Raw genomic sequence first — 23,274 nt, 5'->3', positions numbered from 1 at the left:
ATTTTGTGACATCATCTCATGGTCTATTATGTATAAGGGTTAACATTGTAGACCATGGAAAACATTGGACAACTTGTTAATATTGACTAACCCTGCATTGTTACTGACACAAGTCAAATTCTTCACTCCAGTCTTAAGTAAACCATCGATTAAGTTCTCTGGAATTCCACACAGCCCAAATCCTAAGAGAAAATAAACAAAAATGGTGTACCCACTGCAAATAGACTGATTAGAAGAGTGAATTATACTATAGTCTGCTCTCTCCCCTGAATATAAATAAATATGATTGATGTGATTGATAAGAGCTCAAAATTTCTATCCCATGATATAGTTGATGAACATGCAGCCCGTCAGTCAACTACAGTATCACGCATAGATATCATGAATGAATAATCAGATTGTTTTTAATAGTATTTAAATCTACTAGACAAGTTGTTCAAAACTTAAACAAAATTATCTAAATCCTCTTCCCCCCTTTCAATCTTGAATGTCTATAGCTAGGAGTAGCATATCTACGTTAGTCAATAAATTATCCCATAAATTTGATCACAGCAGACTATTATAAATAAGCTAAATTTCAGTTATACTGACAGATAGATACATGTACATAGGGAGGGGCATCTGTACATGTACAAGAAAGGATCAAGGCTTAAAGTGTATGATGCATCATTTCCAAGGAAATCCCTTCCAAGATATTTTTAGATCACTCACTGCTGCCCAAGTTTGTCAACAATCCATCACTGGGTATATGCTAAGTACTGTATACAGTATGTAATCTGATCATGACATTAATTATTTACTGACCTCCTACCAGCAACTTTGCACCATGTGGAATTTCTTTCACAGCCTCTTCTCCACTGTTGTAAAAATGTAGACTTCTTGAAGAACTTGTGGAGAATTTACAGCCCACTAAGGTCTGGTTGAAAAGGAATAAAATGAAATAATAATCAAAGCAGGAAGAACTTGAAGAAACTTGAAGAGGATGACCTTCATAGTTAAAACATCACATTGTTAGGAACATAATATGAGATTTGCCCTGGGGGGGGGGGGGGGGCATACTCGACAAAGTTCTACACAAGGAGACTCTGCCCTGAGGTTCAATCCCTTACATTTTTAATTTGTATACCATTTTGACAGGAAAGGTACCTTTCATTGAAAAAAAGTACCCCTTTCACATACCATACTTTCATAACAGGCCTGTATTATGAATAAATCCCAGAAACCAAGTCTTTGTGTCATTTTCATGACGTACATGTAGCTAATAAATAAAATGATACAACCATATCAGGTGCATCTGTTAAAATTTTTTTCCTTAAAATAGCAGATTTCCCTACCCTTTCACTGTTAGAAAGAGAAAGAAATTTAGCGCAGCATAAGATTTACTAGAGACACAGCTGTGAACAACTCTGCACTTAAGCTTCTTGCATGCTTCCTAACTTCCCAAGTGCTTGCAGTTAATTGGAAGGACGAATTTGTTGCATTATACTATTGCCAGCCAAAGGAAGTAAATGTGCAAGGGCAAATTATCACTTACAGAAGTGAAAATTTCTCTTCCCAAGCAAAGTTAGCTTCACGTACACATCATATATGAGTGTGTGTGAGCGGAATATAATGCATGTTTATACTATTAGTAACTAGTAATGCAAGGCATGTAAATAGTGTACTGTATATCGAGTATTGCAATGTGAGTGGTGTAAATAATGTAATTTTGTGAAGTAAGTATGTAAGTGTATATTGAATTATATAAGATATTAATTAAATAAAAAAAAAGGAGCTTCTAAACAGAAAAAAAATCAATATTGCATGTTTATGTAATACTACGTTTTACACCATGCCACAGAAACTACAGCCAATCAGAATGCAGGAAACCTGTTGTATACAAGATGGCATTACACCCAACCTTCCCATCTAGTATTGCATTGATTGTATTGGCCGCTGTATTTTCTACGGCATGGTATAAAATAGTAAGCGTGTTATGCAGCACTTTATTTCTTGTGGTATACTATCAATATCCCACAAGTCACTTGTATTTTCTTGGTATACACACTTGCCTAAAGACTTGTGAGTATACCAAGAAAATATAGGTAACTAGCAGGGCATTCCATGGTACACCACTCGAAAATGCTGCGTGGCCTAGGTATTGGTAACATGGCTTTGCTGGCTTTGTTTTAATGTTACTTAAGATATACTGATGCCCCTTCTGTTCTTATTGTATATCTCTGCAAGTGCTGTGTTTAAATGTACAGTACATGTATGATTGTTCTAGCAATGAATAAAAACAAGACTCATTCGAAAGAATCTTGTCTGATTGAACTCATGGATTTATTATATAAATGCCTAATATATCTCTTGATGTGTTGAGTAGGGTACATAAGAATAAGCTTAAGTTTACGTCCTAGGTACTAAAGTTGTTGTTGAGGAGTTCCTGGTGAGGTAATCTTTCCTCATAGTGAGAAAAAAAAATCAATAAAATTACAACCGGACCTAAAACAGTTTCAAAATAAACAACCCGAGCAATAATAACAGCCTTTTTGTTGTAAAGCCATGACAAGATTCCTTTTCATAACACTTTTAAAAACCTTTTAGATAAACGATCGATCACTACATTTGTACAGCACGGGTAGATTTAAACGTGTGATCAATGATTCGATCAAACAAACACATAGCGTTGAAATAAGAAACAGCTGGTCAAAAGCTAGGAATAATACTTACCAAAGAGGTATTGCTTAGTCTCAAAGGCGATGTTGCTCTCAAGAAACGCGCAAAGATGCAATTCATGGAGGCCATAATCGAACTCTTCCTTGATCGTTCCTCCCGCGTTGAGGAAAATAACAAAGAATGAGTGTTTGGACAGCGGTTAACTTCAAAAATGACCATCCTTCGTGACACCCCTTTCCTATCTCAAGTCCCCCAAATCATGTCCCTTGACGGCCCAGTACCGCCTGAAGGATTCGGAGGTTATATACACAACAGACTAGCACTTCTTTTGCGGGAACGAACATCACCAGAAAAACAGTTCTAGACCCAATTCAATCTGTTCCTTTTCTCCAAGAAAAATGCCTGCAGGTCCTTTTTCCTAGCAAGGTCCTTGACAAAATCTCCCAGCCATCTGATAGGCCGCTAAACATTTAATACACTCACTATTGGGACGGTTGAGTGTCGTCGTAAATTAAAGAAAGAGAAAGAAACAAATTGCGTCTTCAGGGTTGCTCAAATTGGCGGGGAGGGGGGAGACTAAGTAAACTAAGTAAAGTTTCACATTTTTCAAGTTTGCGAAAAATCCGTCTTCCAGATTGTTATTTTATTTATTTATTTATTTAATTTTTTTTTCATTTTTTTTTTTTTCAACGAAGGTTTAGTATAAACTCCGGCCTCTACTCTGTAGTAAAGTCTGGTACGCCACCTCGACTGAACGTGGAGAATTTCATTGCGGCGTTTAATCTTTGTAAAATTAAAAAATATATATATGCCTATAGAAAGTGGAAACATAAAGACAGACGCGAAAATTTTGAAATTCGGTACTAAAAACTAGACCAGATCATTCATTTTTTCACAACAGTTATTTGTTATTCGGGAAGGTATGAATCAGCATTTGGAAGAGCTTTTTTTAATTTTCGAAGTTTTGGCATTTTACCAGACGAGCTTGGCGAAGACCGATCCTTACACCGTTTTCAGCCAGAATCCAAGTCATGCGATGAACACAGCCATGAAGGTTGGCGAATTGTGAAGGAAGGTAAAGACAACCAAGGACCGAAAGTGAACCTTCTTCTCTGTTACAAACTTATCATTGCTCCTATGGCGGACTTCCTTGAGGGCCCTGAAATTATCATTGCTCCTGATCGCGCTTTATACGAAATTCCATTTGCTGCGTTAACTGATGAAGGTGGGAAGTACTTATCCGAGACTTTCAGAATCCTGGTTGTTTCTTCTTTAACATCTCTCAAGCTCATTAATGAAAGTCTAGCCGACTATCACTATCAGACCGGCGCATTAATAGTGGGAAACCCTGATGTTGGTGAAGTGCATTTCAAAGGAGAAAAGTCGGAGAAATGTTCTGAATATTTCACTTTTTAGGGAAAGACGGTATCGGGTTAACAATAATGATACAAATCCTGGTTCAACTCGTGAAGTTACAAACGCAGCGTTCTTTGTAGAAATTAAAGTGAACGATGTGTTATGTTTCCGAGATGAAATACAGATCTTGCATTTCTGAAGCCAACACTGATTGAAAATTTTGGTACACCAAAAATGTCAAGCCTAGGTGGTCGCTTACGGAAGGTGGTCGCTTACGAGAGCTTAGACCACATCGGGTCAAAATTTTGCCTCATTAGTATATGGTAAATGCAGAGACTTACCCCATGTTTAAATGTTTTATTCATGTGAAAATTCAGTTTCGAGATAAAAATCCGGTACTTCGCATTGAGGAAATTTCAATCTCTTGCAGTACTCAGGAATGCGATAATGTTACAACACCTCATTATCCAATTTACGCTCTATTATCTGTCAAGTCGCTTACGGGAGGTTAAAAACAAAAGAAAATTTCAGACTTTTAGCTCTAAAAGTGGTCGCGGTCTCTTACGAGAGGTGGTCGCTTACAAGAGGTTCCAAATATAATGATTTGACTTGGAAACTTTTGGTGTTCTGGAAAACTGGTCGCTGAGGAGATGTGGTTGCTTACGAGAGGTGGTCGCAACCGGGAGGTTCGACTGTATGATGTAATCTGCCTGTCAATTGGAAAACGAAAGAGTTTTTGGAAAATTGCGTGACAACATATGGAGCCTTTCAGGTGGTCATGGGCGGATTATGAAAAATTAGGTGTTTTGTGTTTGCTGACTTGAACTACGAATGGAAACTGAAACACAATGGAAAATGAGATTATTTGAAGATAAGCGTTGCCATGACAAACATTTTCGGTAATTTATCTCCGCGCAGCCAGTGCACATGCTCAAAAAACTGAAATAAGTTGGGTAACTCACACCTTCTGGTATTATGTTATTACAGTTTCGTGTTTGTTTATTTGATTTCGAGAGACGAATTTGTTTTATACTGTACTGTAATGACGCGTCTTTTAACTTATAGTTAAGATTTGAAAGTTTACAGAGAGAGGAGAAATGGGCTGAAATTTTGATAGATAGCTAAGAAATCACCGGAAATTCAACTGAGAACCGACATTCCAGCGCAATTGTCCAGAGCCCCCTCTCTCGGTAATCGTTGAAGACGAGTAGCCGATGACGTAAGCTCGTTTGGGAGAATCCCTCCGTTCCTGTTTATTACCTAACCACCAAAAATGAAAAGTAACTTGTTTATTAAAACTAATACGAGGGAACCACTGCTCTAGATGGTATTTGTAACTATAACATTACCCACAGGATTAAACCAGGTCGCAGCACTCGCCACAAATCATTTGAAAAAAAAATAAACGATAGACCGGCTCTTGTGGCAATGTAAACAACTTCTGAGTATTACACAACACATCTGAGTAAATACTTCACTTTTCAAAGGAAGAAGGAATTGGGTTATCGTAAGGGATATTTAGCAAACCAAGAAAGCAGGGCAGCTTTGCGACTAAAAATATAAACCGTTTCATATGCTTCTTTGCTATACTCTATAAAACAAAAACGTGAAATAACCAAATTCAACATGTTGTGTAGAGAGTAAATGATATTCTTTTTCCCGGATGAAATGAAAATCTTGCATGAACGATGTCGACATTGACTGGAGACCTTCTCCAATGAAAAATGACAGAGTTATGAGAACTTTCATGACAACACAATGAACCTGTCGTGGGGTGATTGGCGGATTTTGAGGAAGGTACGTGGACTATGCTTGTTGACTTGAACCGACAACGAATAAAAACTGAAACACAATGGAAAATGAGACTATGCATGTGAAGATATCCTTTGCTATGACAAACATAATTTACCTCAGTGCACAGCCACGTGATTAAAAGAATACGTTTCGCAACTTACACACCCTCTAGTTTCATGTTATTGCAGTTTCGTGTTTATTAATCTTGATTTTGTCTTATTTTGTATGGTAAAGTTTCTTTTCTCCAACCTGCTCACCGTGTTTTCTTTAACTGTTGTTATCAGGGTGGCTTACTTGTACAGTGTAATCTCGACCTTTCAAATCTCCGTTTTTTGAACCACCCAGTTTTATGAAGCAGTTCTTTGGTCAGGGACAAAAAGATTATACGAGGAATTTGCCGTCAATTTTTCGAACACGCGGTGTTTGGAACCAATTTCCGTTTCTCAGGCTGATTCGAAAATACGAAAAGTTCAAATAATCAAAAGCAAATTTCTTCTAACGTTTCAGGAGAAATGAACATCTTAATAAAATAATTTCTTCTACAATTTAAACTAAATTGTGTGTTGTAATCATTCACGGTTGGTGAGATCTACTTCAAATGTTACTGAGCTAAATTTTTACTCTAATGCGGTTGACAGAATGGCACAAACACACAATTAAAGCATGGGATAGAAAGTCACACAACCATGAGATAGAAAGTCACGCAACCAGGGGAAAAAGTCACACAGGCATGGAATAGAAAAAGAGGATTAGGGGTAAAAGAATCAGATCCCCATGCCTATAGGTCTTAGACATGGCACCCAGTTCTCGGGCGGATAATGTTTCCACGCGCATTACGTAGATACTTTCGTAGGGGACAAAATCTGTAATGACTCTTCTGAAGGCTTTTCACTTGAGCTAACTCCTCGTCACGTTCTTTCTAGATCTTCCTGGGATTCCCTGAGAGTGATCTAAAAATATATTGAGAGGCTAGCGCTCACCTTGGAAATAAGCTCCAATACATGGAGGGCTAACTATTTATCCATTTATCCAATCTCGAGGATAGCCTGCACTGGCACAAGCAAATTGCAAAGATTTTACCAGGTACTGTGTCAATAAAAGAAAATGACTATTCTCGTTTCTCTTTAATTTGCTATGCTTTTAAAGTCCACTGAAACGAACTCAGTCGAAATTGAAACGTAAAAATATGACACTTGCCTGCGCAATTGCTAAAACTGACCTTGATAGCATTTCGTTTCGATTTGGACTTCTTATAACACGGAGGTTACCGTCGTAACTCTAATACCTGACGGAGATTGCCGTGGATAAAATAATTCAGACTTGTCCTTGGACGGTAAGCACAGAATCACAGTAATTTCAACCTCAGTTTTAGTAGCTTTTAGTCTTAAGTAGGTTGACAAAAGGTGTGAATTGTCTTCCGAAACTTATTTTGCAAAACAATAGTTTCATATGGCCTAAAATTGCGTGTTGGATCATATAAAATTTCAGAAGGTTTCTGCCTTTCTTCTTGATTTATAGACGAATGAACTCGCCATGTTAAAAGCCTCTGGTACCTTAATTAAAGTAGGCACAAAGGATTTTACTGAGTAGACTCTAGCTAATCTTCCATTTTCGATTTTAGTTGTACATTGTTTAACGTTAGAACATTGGTAAAGAACCCAGGATTAAACTGGTCTCGATCGATTTTCCGTTATGTCACAGACAAGGTTCCTGTTTTGAAGAGCGCTGAGTGACTTTGCGTTTTTCCTTTCTTCAGTAAAAGATTTTGATGAAATACAAATAGTATAAATCACGTTTCACTGCGAATTAATATTTTTATCTGATAAAGTAAATGGCATGTCATTTTTTTTAAATAATAAAAACTTTCTAGGCTCGATTAGCACTGAGCCGCTGTTTCGGGGAAAAAGCTCGCGCTCTGAACTCCTGAAAATGGGAGGAACGCGACAGGACCCGAGAAGAAAAGCGGAAACGAACCTAAATACTCGTAAAAATTGAGTAATCGTACAACAACGTGTAATATTGACGAATCGGGAAAATGACTTCTTTTCTTATCACTACTTGAGATATACTGTAGGCCAAATAGCTTGAAATGGCTTATTACAGAGACTCGGGGAATGTGAGGCATTAGTTCTTTCAAGACTACATATTTCATTATGATAGTGCATTCAAACGATTATATTAGACTAGTCGGTATTTGGACTAAGTCCTTCTCACAAAAATCAAGAAGCATTTCTTAGTAAAAGCTGGTAACAAGAGTTTTCTGAAGTAATCTGACGCGCTGAAAACGAAAATGCTTGTTACCAAAGTTCATTTTGTGATCTTCAGTCTGAAAATGACGTCACAAAATTAGCATTTAAAATGACGTCATCGCAATGATAAATGTGTAGAAAAGGGGAAAACACTGAATTAAATGTCACAAATTTGGATTTTCTAGAGCCAGTTCAGTTACAAGATGTTACATACTTCGTATTTTGAGGAATGTAAGACTTGCATGTCTCGTGGGCCAATGTATGACGTCATTTATGTTTTCATAATATTCTCTCACACAGAGAAAGACGTTTTTTTCAACTGGCCGAATTAAAACAGAAAAGTGTTTCATATGCACTGTTACTTCGGTTTCAATGGGGCTTTTTTTCAATGAAGTTGATGGCTACGCATTTGAATGTGAAAACAGAAACGCGTTCACGGTCGCGCTTCCCTAATTTCGCTCTCACTGTCTGAGTCCAGTCCAGTGATAAGTAAGCCTGGTTACTCAGCTTCGTTGTTTAGTATGCCATCGCTCGATTTTTGGCAAGTAGAAAGCAATTCTAAAGCTGTGAAATGTTGGAATGGATCCAGTTGTGACCCTAAAGAGAACTTCGAAGTTGATTTGAAGCTGTGCATCTTCTGTCAGAAGCGTAATGAGCCAAAGGACGATGTAAGAGAAGCTACATGTTACAGCAAAAATTTTGTTTACGAAGCGACGACTAAACAAAGAAAGTACGGGGACGTAGCAAACAGAGCGGTTATCGATCGTCTGGTTGATTTACTTGGAAGAAATGACGATACTTGTATTTTTTTACGTTTGGAAACCATATGAAAGGATCAGGCTTGGTCGAAGAATGGGTCGAGAGTGGACTGCTCGGGCCAAATGCAACCGAGCATGTCATGAACGGAAAAGCCTACAAGAAAGCTATGCGTGCCCACAAGATTACTCTGCAGTCATTGTGCCAGCTGCTGATGCCTTTTCTGTTAGAATTCTGCCAGAAATCGTACCCAGATCTCTTCTAAGAAGTATCTGCTCTTGCTTGCTCTTCCGAAAATGTTGCAGCACTGATAACATCCCTGAAGTCACCATGAGTGAAAAAGATGCTCAACGAATTCGTCACACAAAGATCCGAGGAAAATGTCAACTTCAAGTTTTGGTGGAACTACATGGAAATGGTATCTGTTCTCCTCATGTTCACTCGGGCTCAAAGAGAGGGGATATGGGACCTGTACTTGCACAATTTCCGCCACATGTTGCCATATTGTTTTCAGATATGACCATCTGAATTATGAAGATGGGGATCAGTGTACATTGCAGAGATGGAGCAGTTGCCAAAGGAAGTCTTAAAAGAGTTCAAAAAGGGGAACCTCGTTGTCAAATGGAATGAAAACAAGTTCAACCAGGTCAGTCCCGATCACAGCCTTGAATGGCTGAATGGGATAGGGAAAAGAAGTGGAGGAATCGTCGGGCATAACCAAGACGTCATCAGCATTGAATGGCTGGACGGGATAGGGAAAAGAGGTGGAGGAATCGTGGGCATAACCAAGAAGTCATCAGCATTGAGTAGGTGGGCTCTGTCCTATAACCTAAGGTCACAGATAGCTGAAAATACACACACGATGTTTAGATTGCACTAAGAAGACAAGTTTTCTCACAATGAATCTACTTCTGGAAGGAAATATGGTGACAAGAAGGATCAATGTTCATTGCTTACCATTCTCAAGCACTTCAAGGTATTTTCACCACCAGAACATCCAACCTGTCTTTAGAACATTGCCACTAAAAATCTTGTCACTGATGAAATGCAAGTCTCGCTGTTAAATACCAAAGAGCTTGGTCGGCAACAAATGAAAGAATTCGCGGAGCAAAGGTTGCCAAGCGTCTCTCAACAGCAGCAAGATAGACCATCAGAAGTGAGATTCTGGGACACGATGCACAACAATAACGCTCCAACTATTGACAACTTGTATCATGTTGTAAAGAGCAGCAAAGAGAAGAACAAAACCACAATTTTAAGAGCCGACCGAAATGTCCTTCAACGCCTTATCATTGCTTATGAAGCGGGACTCAAAGTTGATCTCCACAGTGTTCTAAAATATGAGTTGATGCCTGTACCAGTCGCGTTAGCAGACATCAATGACAGTCTCAGAGCTGGGCAGAAATCTGTGTTAGCAGACTTAATTACCAGTGGAATAAATTGCCCAAGTGAAATAGAGCTTCAAAGCAGCTTAGGTCTATTGATAGATGGTCTGGCATTAGTTTCTGCAATTGGGAGACCATCTGGTGCTCAAACGTTTGGGGACTTTGCAGAGAGCTTTCAAGCAGCAGTTCTCCAAGCTAGAACCCGCTATCAACAAATCCACGTCATTTGATCGGTATCAAGAAGATTCCATCAAGTCAGGAACGAGAGAAAGACGCACAAAGCTCACTCGCCCTATCCTGCTATTGAAGATGGCAGTGTCCCTCTCCCTCACAGTCGGCCAAACTTCTTGCATTGCCAGATAACAAGTCGGGTCTAGCCAGGTTTCTATCGGAATATATCATTGTGAACACACCCCCAGACAAAGTTGTTGTAGCTGCTGGAGGATTTGTAGATGAAAGGGAAGTGCAATCATCAGAAAGAGCAATCGACCTGTCTGCTCTAAGGGCAACCCACGAGGAAGCAGATACACGTCTGATGGTTAACTGCGTCAACAGCAGTCTTGACAACGTAGTTGTATTGGCAAGGGATACGGATGTCTTGTTGCTTCTTATCGCACATGTCCCCCACATCCCTTGTCCTAACCTGTACATGATGTCTGGAACAGCCACAAAGCGAAAGTACTTTAACATCAGGGCTATCTACGAAAATCTCTCAGCTGGTTCTGTATCCGCTCTTCCGCCTTTTCATGCCTTAACGAGTTGCGGCACAACGTCCTTCATATGCAACCATTTAAAGAAATCAGCTTGGAAAGTATTCCTAAAGCACCACACACTTCTTTCCTCTCTAAGAGATGGAGAGCTAACCGAAGAAAAGATGAAAGAAGTCGAGAAATTTGTTTGTAAAATGTACAGATTGGATAGCATATGTTGTTCTCGAAGAAAGGAAAGCCAGAGGCGCTGCCACCGACAAGTGATGCTTTATCACTACATGTAAAGCGTGTTTACTATCAGGCAATTGTATGGAAACCAGCTCACTACTCAGAGTCTCATCTTCCAGATCCTTAAACATTAGGGTGGAAGAAGATCGCTGATAACAAACTTCAACCACTCCTAATGACACAAGATCCGATTCCGAAAGCCTGCCAGGAAATAATCTCATGCTCATGCTTTACTGGATGTACAAGTCTCCGCAGCAGTTGCAAGAAGGCTAAATTGTTTTGTACCAGTGTCTGTGGGTGCAAATCGAACAATGTCAATATACATTCCTGTAAAAACACCGACACCAAATGAACTCAGTGATGTATTTAACTATAGAGCATGATGTGCGTACCTTTATTGACAACAAAGTCATCAAGTTAAGGTTTGAAAAATAACCCTTTGGAATGAATTTTTCCGATATTTATCCGCAACAGAAGGCATAGTCTTTAAATTGGTTTGTGAAGCAAAAACACACGCATTATCATTTACTTTAACGCAAGTGCATAAATGATTATTTACTCATAGGAAAACTTCTAAGTAATATGCTTGTATTTTAGAACAAAATGAAACCATCCTACTCGGTGAGGGTATACGTATAGATTAACAAGGATCTGCAGGAAGTTTCAGTTATTGGCCGCTGGTTTAATTGTTTATCCACAATTGAACAACTAATAAAACCAGCAGAGCGTAAGGTGTGTTTTCATTCAGTGCTCAAATTTTGTGACCTTTTGGGCAGGAATTAACAATTAAGTAAATATATGGCTAAATGTGACGTCATTAATGACGTCACATGTTGCTTTCAATGTATTCTGCAATGTAATCGAACTAATTTAACTGGAATTAGGCGGGAGGCAAGTTATGTGGTATTCTGAAGTGCAAATATAAAGCAGACGGCTTAGTATATAACTTATATTGCAAAGTTAATACCACGATCACGTCATTTTCAATGTCATTTTTGTGACGTCATTTTGAGGCTGAAGATGGCAAAAAAAATTGTGGTAACAAGCATTTTCGTTTTCAGCACGTCAAATTACTTTAAAAAATTCCTGTTACCAATTTTTACTAAGAAATGCCTCATAACTTTCAAATTCTGTGAAAGTCGTCTAGTCTATATTCGAAATCGAAGACTAGCATTATGATTTCTGAGTAAAACTATATCTTTCCGGGCTTTCGACCGTCTGTTTGTCTTGTTTTGTTGGGCTAGGGTTAGGGTTAGCGAAGCAGTTGCAAAAATACGCCAATAACTTCAACCGTTATGATTAGTTAAATAAATCACATTTTAACAGAAAGGGCAACACAGAAATAGCTAATATCATTACACTCGTTCAGGTTTTTGTTTTTCAGTCACTTAAGAAAGTATAAACAGAAGAGAATGTTAATTAGTTTTCTCCTTTATTTTCGTCTTATTGTTAAAGAAGTGCCTGACATGAACAGCACAGACGAGGTTATACAAGTCATCTCAATCGGCCTCATTGTTGCAAGTTTCCTTCTTTACACCGGCCGAGTTCCAAAAGCCATCAAATTATGTAAGGAATGCTTTTACCTACTGACAAACACAGGCGCAAAAGACGAGAACTTAACCAGATTTTTTTACAAGGTGATTTATTCGAAACTGTTGCAGGCGCACTCTCTTATAAAAGATTACACAAACGTGATAAAATACGCCACAAACCTCGTTCGCATTCACCACGAATGCGGTGAAAGACAAAAAGAATGTTGGCTAAGTATAACACTAGCGGAAATGCACCTCAGTGGTGGAAAATACGCAGAAGCGAAAGAACTCTGTGAGAAAGCACTCCATATCAGTACAGCAGTGTGTCAAAGAAACTTAGATCTATATTGTTACGAAATCCTAGGGAAGGTGTATCAATTAACTGGTGAGTACGAGAAGGCAAGAGAAAATCACGAGAAGGCGCTAGCGATTCAAAAAGAAAATGGAAACAGAAATGGCGAGGCCAGTTGTTACGGAAACCTTGGGATTGTGTTTCAGTCAATTGGCAAATATAAAAAGGCTCGAGAATATCACGAGAAAGCACTGGTGATCAATAAAGACACCGGTGAGAGAGATAAAGAAGCCTTCTGCTACAGTAATCTTGGAGCTGTGTATCAATCAGTTGGCGAATATGAGAAGGCTAGAGAACATCTCGAGAAATCGCTGGCGATTAACAAAGAAATTGGTAACAGAAACGGAGAAGCCGCCTGTTGCGGTAACCTTGGAACGGTCTATCAATCAGTTGGAGAATATAAGAAAGCGAGAGAACACTTCGAGAAAACACTTGCGATAAACAAAGAAATTGGTGACAGACATGGAGAAACCTACTGCTATGGAAACCTTGGGAATGTGTATAAGGCAATTGGCGAAATTGAGAAGGCTAAAGAACACTATCGGAAATCACTTGCAATTAGTAAAGAAATTGGTGACAGAGATGGAGAAGCCTCATCTTGGATAAACCTCGGAGTTGTGTTTTACTCAGTTGGTGAGTACGGGAAAGCCAGAGAATATCACGAGAAAGCACTTTCAATAAATGAAGAAATTGGAAACAAAAAGTTAGAAGCGTCATCTTATGGAAACCTTGCGTTGGTGTTTCAATCATATGGTGACTTTGAGAAGGCTAGAGAATATCACGAGAAAGCATTGGTAATACAGAAGGAAATTTGTGATAAAAGTGGAGAAGCCTCGTCTTTGGGAAACCTTGGAATTCTGTTTGAATCAGTCGGAGAAAACGAGAAAGCTATGGTATATTACGAAAAGGCGCTGGTAATCAACAAAGGAATTGGAAACCAAAATGGCGAGGCCACTTGTTGCGAAAACTTAGGAACTCTGTTTCATTCTTTAGGGAAATATGCCAAGACTAACGAATACCTTCAGAAAGCACTTAAGATCAGGAAGAAAATTGGAGACAGACGAGGAGAAGCATCAATATATGGCAATTTGGGAGTCCTTTTTCTTTTTCTTGGTGATTATGCCAAGGCTAAAGATTATCACGAGAAAGCGCTTGCGATCAGAAAAGTTATTTGCGACAGGAACGGAGAAGCACTAGATTGCCAAAACCTAGGAATTGTGTTTCAGTTCCTCAAGGACTATGAAAAGGCGGAAGAATATCTTGAAAAGGGTCTCTCAGTAAGTCAAGAGATTGGACACGTCGTGAAACAGTTTTCTTTGCTTTGCAAAATTGCATGGGTTAAAGTTTTGAAAGGAAACACTGAAGGTGCTGTGTCGTATCTACTCTCAGGCGTTCAAAAATGTGAAGATTTGCGTGGTTTTCTCCGCGACAACGATCAATTTAAGATATCCTTTACAGATCAATATGCTTCCGCCTATTGGTTACTCAGTGCACTCTTTCACGCCTCCGGAAATTTCAAGGAAGCTCTGTATGTTTCAGAGCTTGGGCGGGCCAGAGCCCTGGCAGACTTAATGTCAGCTCAGTACTCTATAGAAAATCAATTGCAAATTTCTGCTAATCCCCAGACATGGGTTGGAATTGAAAGCATAATGGACAAAGAACCAAATTCTACGTGTCTATATGTCTCTTATTCTTGCGACAGTGTAACTGTCTGGATTCTGAAGGCAAGCGGAGTCGTGCTTTCAAGAAGAAAACATTATGAAGATGGAATGGATAATTTACAGAGAAGAATAGTTAAAAATCTGAATGACTTCTTTGTAAACGAGAGTTTTAGATCTTTTTTCATTTTACCTGAGGAACATTGCGAAGACCGATCTCTGGACAGTTTTCAAAGAAAACCAAAGCCACGTGAAGAAGGTCGCCACGACGTTTTGCGTTTTGGAGAAGATGGCAAAGGTAGACTAGGACCGAACGTGAATCTTTCTCTATGCTACAAATTGATCATTGCACCAGTGGTGGACTTGCTTGAGACCCCTGAAATCATCATTGTTCCTGAACGGTCTTTGTACAACATTCCATTTGCAGCATTAACTGATGAAAGTGGCAAGTGTTTAGCAGAGAATTTCAGAATCCGCATCGCTCCCTCTCTGACTATTCTCAAGCTCATTCAAGATAGTCCAGCAGAGCACCACTGTCAGACGGGTGCATTGATAGTGGGAAATCCTGATGTTGGTCAGGTGCATTTCAAGGGGCGCCTTACGGATATAACGCGATTGCCTTGTGCAGAAACCGAGGCGAGGATGGTGGGAAGAAAGTTGGGTGTCGAGCCTCTGTTGGGACAGCAAGCGACTAAGAAGGCAGTACTTGAAGCGATGAATTCAGTGGCCCTGATTCATATCGCTGCACACGGTGACGCAGAAAGAGGAGAAATTGCCCTTGCACCATCTTTTCGTATTCCTAACGGGATACCTCAAGAAGGACTCTACTTATTGACTATGACTGACATTGCAAAAGCTCAACTGCGAGCTAAACTGGTAGTCCTTAGCTGTTGCCACAGTGCTCGTGGACTGACAAAAGCTGAGGGGGCTGTTGGAATCGCCCGAGCATTCTTAGGATCTGGAGCGCGCTCAGTGTTGGTGGCACTGTGGGCCCTGGAAGACAAAACAACAGAGCAGTTAATGAGTCATTTCTACGATCACCTTGTTGCTGGGGAAAGCGCTGGTAAATCTCTACACGAGGCCATGAAGTGGCTGAGAAGTGAGGGCTGTGACGTGAACCAGTGGGCACCTTTTATACTGATTGGAGATGACGTGACATTTGATTTTGGAAGGAAAGGTAAGATTGAATGGAAACAAATGGTTTCAAGTTATTTCTAGCAAAGGGCTACTAGTATTAACTGGCAGTTTCCCTCGCATTCTGTCCATCAGGCTGAATGTATTAAAAAAAGGTTAGGTTTCTATATCTAATTGTTTTTCTTAACATTTGCCGTTTGATCTTATGCAACTGATGTATTTTACGACTGATAGCCAGTTAGGTCTTTCGTGAAATTATGTAACGTATAATTCAACGCAAATTTTGAACCAAAAATTGTTCTTAATTATTGCCAGAGTCTATGACCAGTTTTACGTGAAAATCTACCACGGAGATAAGAAAAATGCCAATTTTGGCGTCTTCATTTTGACTAAAGTTGGTAATAGTACTTTATTGCGTGGTCATTATTTTGTGTACGACTCGCCAATCGATTTATGCCTTGCTAATTCTCCAATATATTTCAATGTTATTGCAAAAGACAAATGGACAACGTTTTCCATATACTGCACCCTCTTGAACAACATTGGGACGACCATGTGCCAAAAAGAGCAAAATACTCACGTTTTCAGCTGTAGTTTCTATGATATGTGACGTTTTTTCCTGTGGGTTATTTGACCAATCCGCAATTGGGCCCTATTATGTTATAAATTCCGAGGGAAATTCTAGAGGGTTAGAAATTTACGAAAGAAAGCGCAACAGGCGGGTGCCTCTCGCATATCTGTGAGTGCTCCCAACTTACCGTAGCGTTTTATGACGGTATAATCCATGACTTTAGCCTATTTACTATTATAATAAAGTTTCCGTATAACCCGCGCTCTGATTGGCTGAAAGAGCGTGCTTTATCAGAGAACAGAGCACGGGTTGATGACGGTAAGTTGGCTTTCAAATTTTTGCTTTGGAATTTTGACAAATTTGCCCCAAATTAAACATCCCCTGTGATTCAGACAAACGCAGTGGAAACGAGCTATTTGTTTGTAGTAAATATGGCTCACAGAGACCATTGTTAGCAACAGTAGTGTTAAAACTGTTCTAAAATAACAAGTTAATTTGCTAGATTCCCGCCGACAAAACACGTAACGAAATAAACAAATTCTCAACCTAAAACAGTGCTTCGATAAAAGACATTATGTTTGTTACGAAGGCAGAAATTATACTTAAGAAGTAAAACTACGACAGAAAACAACAATTGAACTGTTTCTGTTTATGATGAGAAGCTTTATTTTTGTGAAAATGCTCAATTGCTCAAACAACACTTACATGCAGTGTAGTAACGCTCGTTCTCCGGTGATCTCAGCGAAGTGAACCGACGAGAGGTCAGTGCAAAGCTTGCTCTGATATTCTCCTCTGTGCTCGGAGTAGAACCAGTAGGAGCCGTTTAGTCTTTCTAACTTTTACGCTAGTTCGGGCAATCTTGCTGCATGCGGCTACAAGCCGTAAATAACTGTAGCTCCTTTCAAATTCAACTCGGCATTTCGCATTTTCATCCGCAAGCTTTGAGCTCCGCGTTTCGTAATTTCCACTGGAAAAGTGCACGTTTTTATGGGCCACAATACGGCCGGATTCCTCTGGACTATAAACCTTGCCTTAAGGTTACTTCAAACTTTTGCGGGGCTACATTGGTCGATTTTTTTTTTGGTCAAGAAAACTAATGTCCGCGAAGCACACGTTTGCATACTATGAACGCTAGGGGTTCTGTTATTTCATTGGCTCGCGGCTTTCAAGTTGACACATTCTTCTGTGAAGGCGTGATATGTTTATAAATCTTTAGAAGGCGAAAACTCGCACTCGTTTTTCGAGAGAATCCCTTCTCTTTAAATGAATTAATAGGGTATGCAGATTTGACGGTTTTCCATGAAATTTGGTCAGAACATTCACTGATAGATATGGAACAAAGCCGTGTCGGCGAATTCCTTTATTTAAAATACTTTCCTCGTGGCGGCCTTTAACGTAACAGGTTGCGCGAATTTTTCGATAGTCGAACTTGACAAATCTATAAAAAGGTAACCAATAGAAATAAAAGAAAATGCTGACAGGTTTTTGGAGATTGAGGCTTTTTGATTAACACTGCACAGTTATTTTGCATGAACGATCGCATTTGATACCCGATTAATTCGCTGGAACGTCAGTCGGTCATTTTGGAGTTGACGGCCTCTGCCGCCTTTGGAAAGCAAGATCCAAAACAAAACATAATTTTATCGAGTTCTACATTTTATAACCTTTCTGTTGATATATAGTTTGTGGGGGTTTCCTTGAAAACAGCACGCGTACGAATCTTTTTCTGGAGGACTCCCGCGAAGGTTTGAAGTAACCTTAAAAGCGAACTTTGAAGGCATGGTTCTTCTCTCGAAAGCCACTCAAACTACTCGAAACTGAAAGCATAGCTGAAGTCCAGTTTGTGATTGACAGCTGTCGCTCCGTTAGCCAATCAAATTATTTGAAAAATTCTAACAAGGATCGTGATTGGCTTATTTTACTGTGCGTCTCGTGTTTTCCCCTACACTTCTTTCGTGCTCTACCGCTTCCCGCGCGTTACAACAGAACAGAGCACAGTCGAGGCTTCTTTATTTGTTAAATAAAAAGGTTTTCTTTTTCAGCGACAAAATGCCACACTGAGCCAATCAGAGCGCTTGCAGAATCTAATGGGCTGAAATAAATCAGCTCTGTAATTGGGACCTAATGAAGTAACTCAATTCTAGTGTACTTAATAATTATATATTTTTGTTGCTTGTTTATTTCCTCTGTCAGGTGTCGGCAAGAATGACCAGGACGGCAGCGAGTGATCGCATGAGAAGTAAAATATGCCATGACCTCAACGGACAGTTTTAGCGCTAGTACTAAGTTGTATATAGATTAAATCGATGATTGACTTTGGTCATCTTCTGTCCAAAAAACTCCCTCGGCAGAAATACCAAACGCAAAATTTTTAACTTTAGCTCAATATCCCCCTTTTTTCTTAGAATAAGCCATTTTTTCTCTTTCAAATATGTATCAAATATATATATTTTTCTAACGAACGACTTGCTCGTACTCCTACCCTGGGAGTCCCCGTCTGGGTACCAAAGTGAGGTGTAGCTGATAAATTTATGTTTTAGCAACGAGTCGTGCTTTGAAATATTCAATTATGAATAAGGTACATGAAAAAATACTGACACGTAGTAGTAATGTTAAGGTAACATGAAGAAAGCGAGAATTTAGAGTAACATAGTGTCGGAAAGAATACGTATTTCCTTTGTTTTTATTCTTTAAGCAACTTACTGCTTAAAAAAAGTTGACTAGCCTGTTGTAATCTAATTTAAAGTCTAGAGGAATAAATGAAAATTGTAAAATGCAATATAAATCTCAGCTCGAGTCCATTTCTCTAAACTACTTCTCGGCTCTATTAGGTTATGAAAAAGAAATGCAAAATAAATAGGCGGCATGGGGTGCGCTTAGCTATCTGACGACTTGACATTGATATAAGTAAATTAACTGCTCTAGCTACGTTGAAAAGCTAAAATTTCGAGGGTTAACCCACTCTTTACGGTAGAAGTATGGCAGTTTTGCTTTCAACTGACCATCGAATGGCGAACGCTCAAGATGTTAATTTTTTAAATCCACTAAGCGCCCCATGATCATTTTCCTTTTTTCAAATTCAAGTTGATGTAGTGAGCTAAGTGTTACTTAGAACTGATGAGTGTCAACAGTTTTCCGCTATGGATTTTTTTCCCCTTTAGTTGGAATAGCCAGAATATTGTTTAACTGACAGCTGAGAATAGGTCAAAATTTGGATTGTCAGCTGAGAAACAATACGTTTTCTAACTTATCTTATCGCTGAAATCCGCACGAATCGCAAATTAAAGTTTACTGATAGTTTACTTAAAGCTGAAGAATGAGCTGAAAGTTTTCACTTATAGCTGAGAAATCATCAAAAATTTTCCGGAGAACCGAGATTCCAGCAGCTCTGTCTGGACCTCTCTCATTGTAATCGGTCAAAACATGAAAAAGCCATACGAATAGGTTATGACCTAAGTCATTCGGGGGAATCCCTCCCTTCTTGTTTGTTACCTAAGCACTAAAAACGAAGCGCAACTTGCTTATTAAATTAAAACGGGGGGAAGCCCCTTCTGCAGACGTTATTTTGCAAACGGGAGCTTCGACCAATAATGATTATTGTGGATTTTTGCCCAGCTGGAGCTTCTACTTGTCGTAGAGAATGCGGATTAAGCAAAAGTAAGTATGTTTCAAATGTTAGCCTGGTTTTGTCGCTTTCTCCGAGTGTTATTATTTCTTTTGTCCATTGGTGTCTTTGTTCATTCAGTGCCAAGCGGAAGCACGTGCTTTGTTTATTTACAATACTCTTTTGCTGCAGATATTGGTTTACATATGACTTAACACAATAAACACAGCATGATTGAAAGGTAAGCCAAGTTTTCCTTCCTTTCCTTCCGTAAATGGCTGATTTTTGCAAGTGACACAATTTTCTAATTCGTGTTCGGCTGCGGGAACTTTTTGGCCCGATGAGTCTAAATTTTAAAAGTCTGAATTTTAAAAGATTTTGTTTGCTCTCATTTGAATTACCCGTCATATCTTGACTTGCCTCTGGGAAGAGACCCGTTTGGTTTTTGTTCGCCATATTCATATAAATAAGCGACGAAAACCGTTGACGCTGTACTGCAAATGAGCTTAATTTTGTAGATTTAAGAATATAAAGCTTACATGCAATGAATGTTTTAAAATTCAGTCCGGATATCACCATACTATTCAAGGTGACACATTTCTTTCTACGTTTGGATATATATATATATTTTCCAGCTTGTGTTGTCTAAATTTAAACGTTCTTGCAGTGGTGCAAGAATCTGATATGACAGATATACACTAGGTTTTTTGTTTTGTTGTTATTGAATGGACTAATTGCATGGTTTTGAAAGTGTCTTTAAAAGTTATCGTGTAAAATGTTTTTGACCTGAAGACAGACCTTTTTGAGGTTCAATTACAGTCTGATGATGAAGAGGTTAATTAAATGTTTTTATTTCTTTCTTTCTTTTTTATTGAGTGAAACCTCAAGTAGTAACAATCGTTTTGTTGTACTTCATGATTTTCTTCATGACTACGTTGTACTACAAAGCTAGCAAAATGACTGAGGTATTCACAAGGAGATTAGGGGTCTCCTTCTGATGGTTGAAAGAAGTTATGTAGTCTTCAATGCTCTACACACTATTGTATAATGTATAAACGGGGAAGATGCTAAGTTAATGACATTTCTTCTTGTAGTTAGCATTCAAAGGGTGACGCCCAAGTATAGCTTAATTAATTTCCTTTTTTTTTTTCTTTTTTTTTTTTTTTGCACAGTTAGACCTCAGATTTTCACTGCTCTCCTCCTCTATTTTAATTAATGAATTGATTCTCTGGCTGGAGACAGTTTGACGTGGTCATGTACATCAACTTGAGGAAGTTTTCTTTTGACGGATGAAATGAATGATGAGGATTATTGCCATAAAGATTAAGCGAAATATTGGGATTCTTTCTATACTTCGTTATTATATGAATTCAGATATACTGGTTAAACTATATTATGCCTTAATATATCCCTTCTTAACCTATGGTTTAATTCCTTGGGGTAACACTTATTCTTCATATACCCACTGCCTTTGTTTATTTTACAAAAGAGAGCAATGAGAGTGATGACTTTCTCTAAATTTCATGAGCATTGTCGTCCAATTTTCAAACGCTTAAGTATTGTTAAACTGCCTGACCTTGTCTTTCTTAATGTTGCAATAGACGTCTACCATCTGTGTTTGATACTTTCTTCACTCAAGGCAATAAAAGACATAACTATAATACAAGAAGTGCTTCGAATATGTTCTATACTTCACCTAAAGTAAGAACAAATTATGGAATATTCAACATAAGATTTAAGGGCCCCAAAGTATGGAACTCAATTAGTGAAAATCTGAAAACTTTGTCTATTTCAAACTTCAAGAAATCAGTAAAAAGCGATCTAGTCAAAGATTACTGGTTACTTAGGTTCTTATTAGCAGTTGTGTTGTTTTCCAATTTACCTGTAAATTAATATTTTGTTCATTTCTGTCACCTCTCCAAACCTTTCTTTTATAGTTTAATATATAGCTGTTATTAGTTACCATAGCTATTGTGTGCTCTTCTTATATTAATGTTTTGTATTCATATATAACTTTAACTATTTTAGACTTCCTTCATAGCATAGAAATAGCGTTTTTACTCTTCTTTTTTATTCTTCTTGTGTGTGCATTTGTGCTCAAGTTTTCCTGCTGACCTGTATTTTATTTCTGTTTAATGCTGATGTTAACTGGCTGCCTGGCTCCGCTAGTCCCTATGGTTATTCCAGGCAGCTAGTACTCAAATTTGTACTTTTAATATTTTCATTGAAATTGTAATTTTTTTCTTTAGCAAGAGTGAGTACAAATAAAGATTGATTGTTATTATGCCATCTTCTTTGGAAAGGATACTAAATGATGTGTCCCCTTTCATAAAAATATTTCAAATCAGAGAGATTAAATTATATTCACATACCGAATGCATGGAACAAGTATTTCAGGATTCACCAGTAATTAAGAGCAGCTTCGCCTAAATATCAACTAGACTTGGAAATAGCGAAAAAATCGAATTTCTTCAAACTCGCCCAGAATGAAGCCCTACGGGCACTAGTTACAAAAATATCGTTTTAAGTTCGATAATTCAAAAATTATTTTTTCCCCAATTTTTTCGTTTCGATGCCCCAAATCGGCCAAAATCCATCGAAAATGAGCGGCATATTCAGAGGCTCGTAAACTCAAAAGTAAAAATCTTCATTACAAACTGATTACACGTCGTATTTGTACTTCCTTTCTTGTCTATTTAGAGCTAAATAGATCGTGATTTGATGAGAACTTAAATATTTGACGAATTTTCTAAATTAACGACCCAAGACAGCTTTACAAGAGGTCTACATTTAGCCTATTTTCAAATGCTAAAAAGGCGTTCTGGTACACGGCTTTTCCCAAAACGACTAGTTTGGTGTGAAAGAGCATTCTTTCTTCTTCAAATTAGTGAAATAAAATTTTTGGGTAAATAAAATCGCGAGCGCTGAGACAGCGAACTAAATGCAGCACTTCTTCCTGAAAACGTGACCTTTGACCCGAGCGTAACGAAACCGATTACTGCAAGAAAACCCGGAAGAAAAGCAAATGCTTCGTTATTTTGAAACAATTTCTAGTGATATCTCTCCGAAACCATGATTGCAAGAAACTATTTCCAGATATGAAATCTTACAGGGTCAAAAAAGGAGCTAAAGGGCGCATTTTGACACAATAACTTTGTTTGCTGAGAATTGAAGTCAATGACCGTTAACGAATTCCAGTGAAATTTGCAAACTTGAAGTATGTTAGCCGATACTTACCTGAATATTTATATTGATAGAAGAGTCGTCTTCTTGGATTAACCTTCAAA

The 23,274-nt window shown here is 38.5% G+C and overlaps 2 protein-coding genes across 3 annotated transcripts in view; one reads left to right on the top strand and one right to left on the bottom strand.

Annotated features, from left to right (window-relative positions):
- LOC110047997 (succinyl-CoA:3-ketoacid coenzyme A transferase 1, mitochondrial-like) overlaps positions 1 to 2,892 on the bottom strand; it is a 29,731-nt gene extending 26,839 nt beyond the window's left edge. Inside the window, exons 1-3 of the mRNA XM_089286896.1 lie at positions 2,713 to 2,892; positions 805 to 916; positions 92 to 182 (exon numbers count right to left, since the gene is read on the bottom strand). Coding sequence (XP_089143022.1) covers positions 92 to 182; positions 805 to 916; positions 2,713 to 2,877 — 368 coding nt within the window. The 5' untranslated portion in view covers positions 2,878 to 2,892. The remainder of the gene's footprint in view (positions 1 to 91; positions 183 to 804; positions 917 to 2,712) is intronic.
- A 4,155-nt stretch (positions 2,893 to 7,047) lies between these two features.
- LOC110048059 (uncharacterized) lies at positions 7,048 to 22,276 on the top strand. Of its 2 annotated transcripts, XM_089286884.1 has the most exons (3): positions 7,048 to 7,141; positions 12,592 to 15,855; positions 18,577 to 22,276. In XM_089286884.1, the coding sequence occupies exons 2-3, from the start codon at positions 12,603 to 12,605 to the stop codon at positions 18,609 to 18,611; spliced, it is 3,288 nt and encodes a 1,095-aa protein (XP_089143010.1). In that variant the 5' UTR covers positions 7,048 to 7,141; positions 12,592 to 12,602; the 3' UTR covers positions 18,612 to 22,276. The 2 variants fall into 2 exon arrangements, with proteins under 2 accessions (XP_089143010.1, XP_020609489.1); XM_020753830.2 differs by lacking the exon at positions 7,048 to 7,141 and having other exon boundaries at positions 12,549 to 15,855.
- Positions 22,277 to 23,274: the final 998 nt, after the last annotated feature.

Source organism: Orbicella faveolata, unplaced genomic scaffold, assembly GCF_042242905.1.
Source record: "Orbicella faveolata isolate gen_17 unplaced genomic scaffold, um_ofav_v1 contig_14, whole genome shotgun sequence".
In the NCBI taxonomy this organism is placed as follows: domain Eukaryota; kingdom Metazoa; phylum Cnidaria; class Anthozoa; order Scleractinia; family Merulinidae; genus Orbicella; species Orbicella faveolata.
The sequence above is the reverse complement of the archived record's forward strand: the minus strand, read 5'-3'. Positions and strand labels throughout refer to the sequence as shown.

What these genes read in the sequence shown, in the direction of transcription:
- LOC110048059 (XM_020753830.2), top strand. Translation starts at nt 12,549, where the DNA reads ATGTTAATTAGTTTTCTCCTTTATTTTCGTCTTATTGTTAAAGAAGTG. An exon ending in ATTTGATTTTGGAAGGAAAG is followed by an intron (nt 15,856 to 18,576) that starts GTAAGATTGAAT and finishes TTCCTCTGTCAG; the next exon opens with GTGTCGGCAAGAATGACCAG.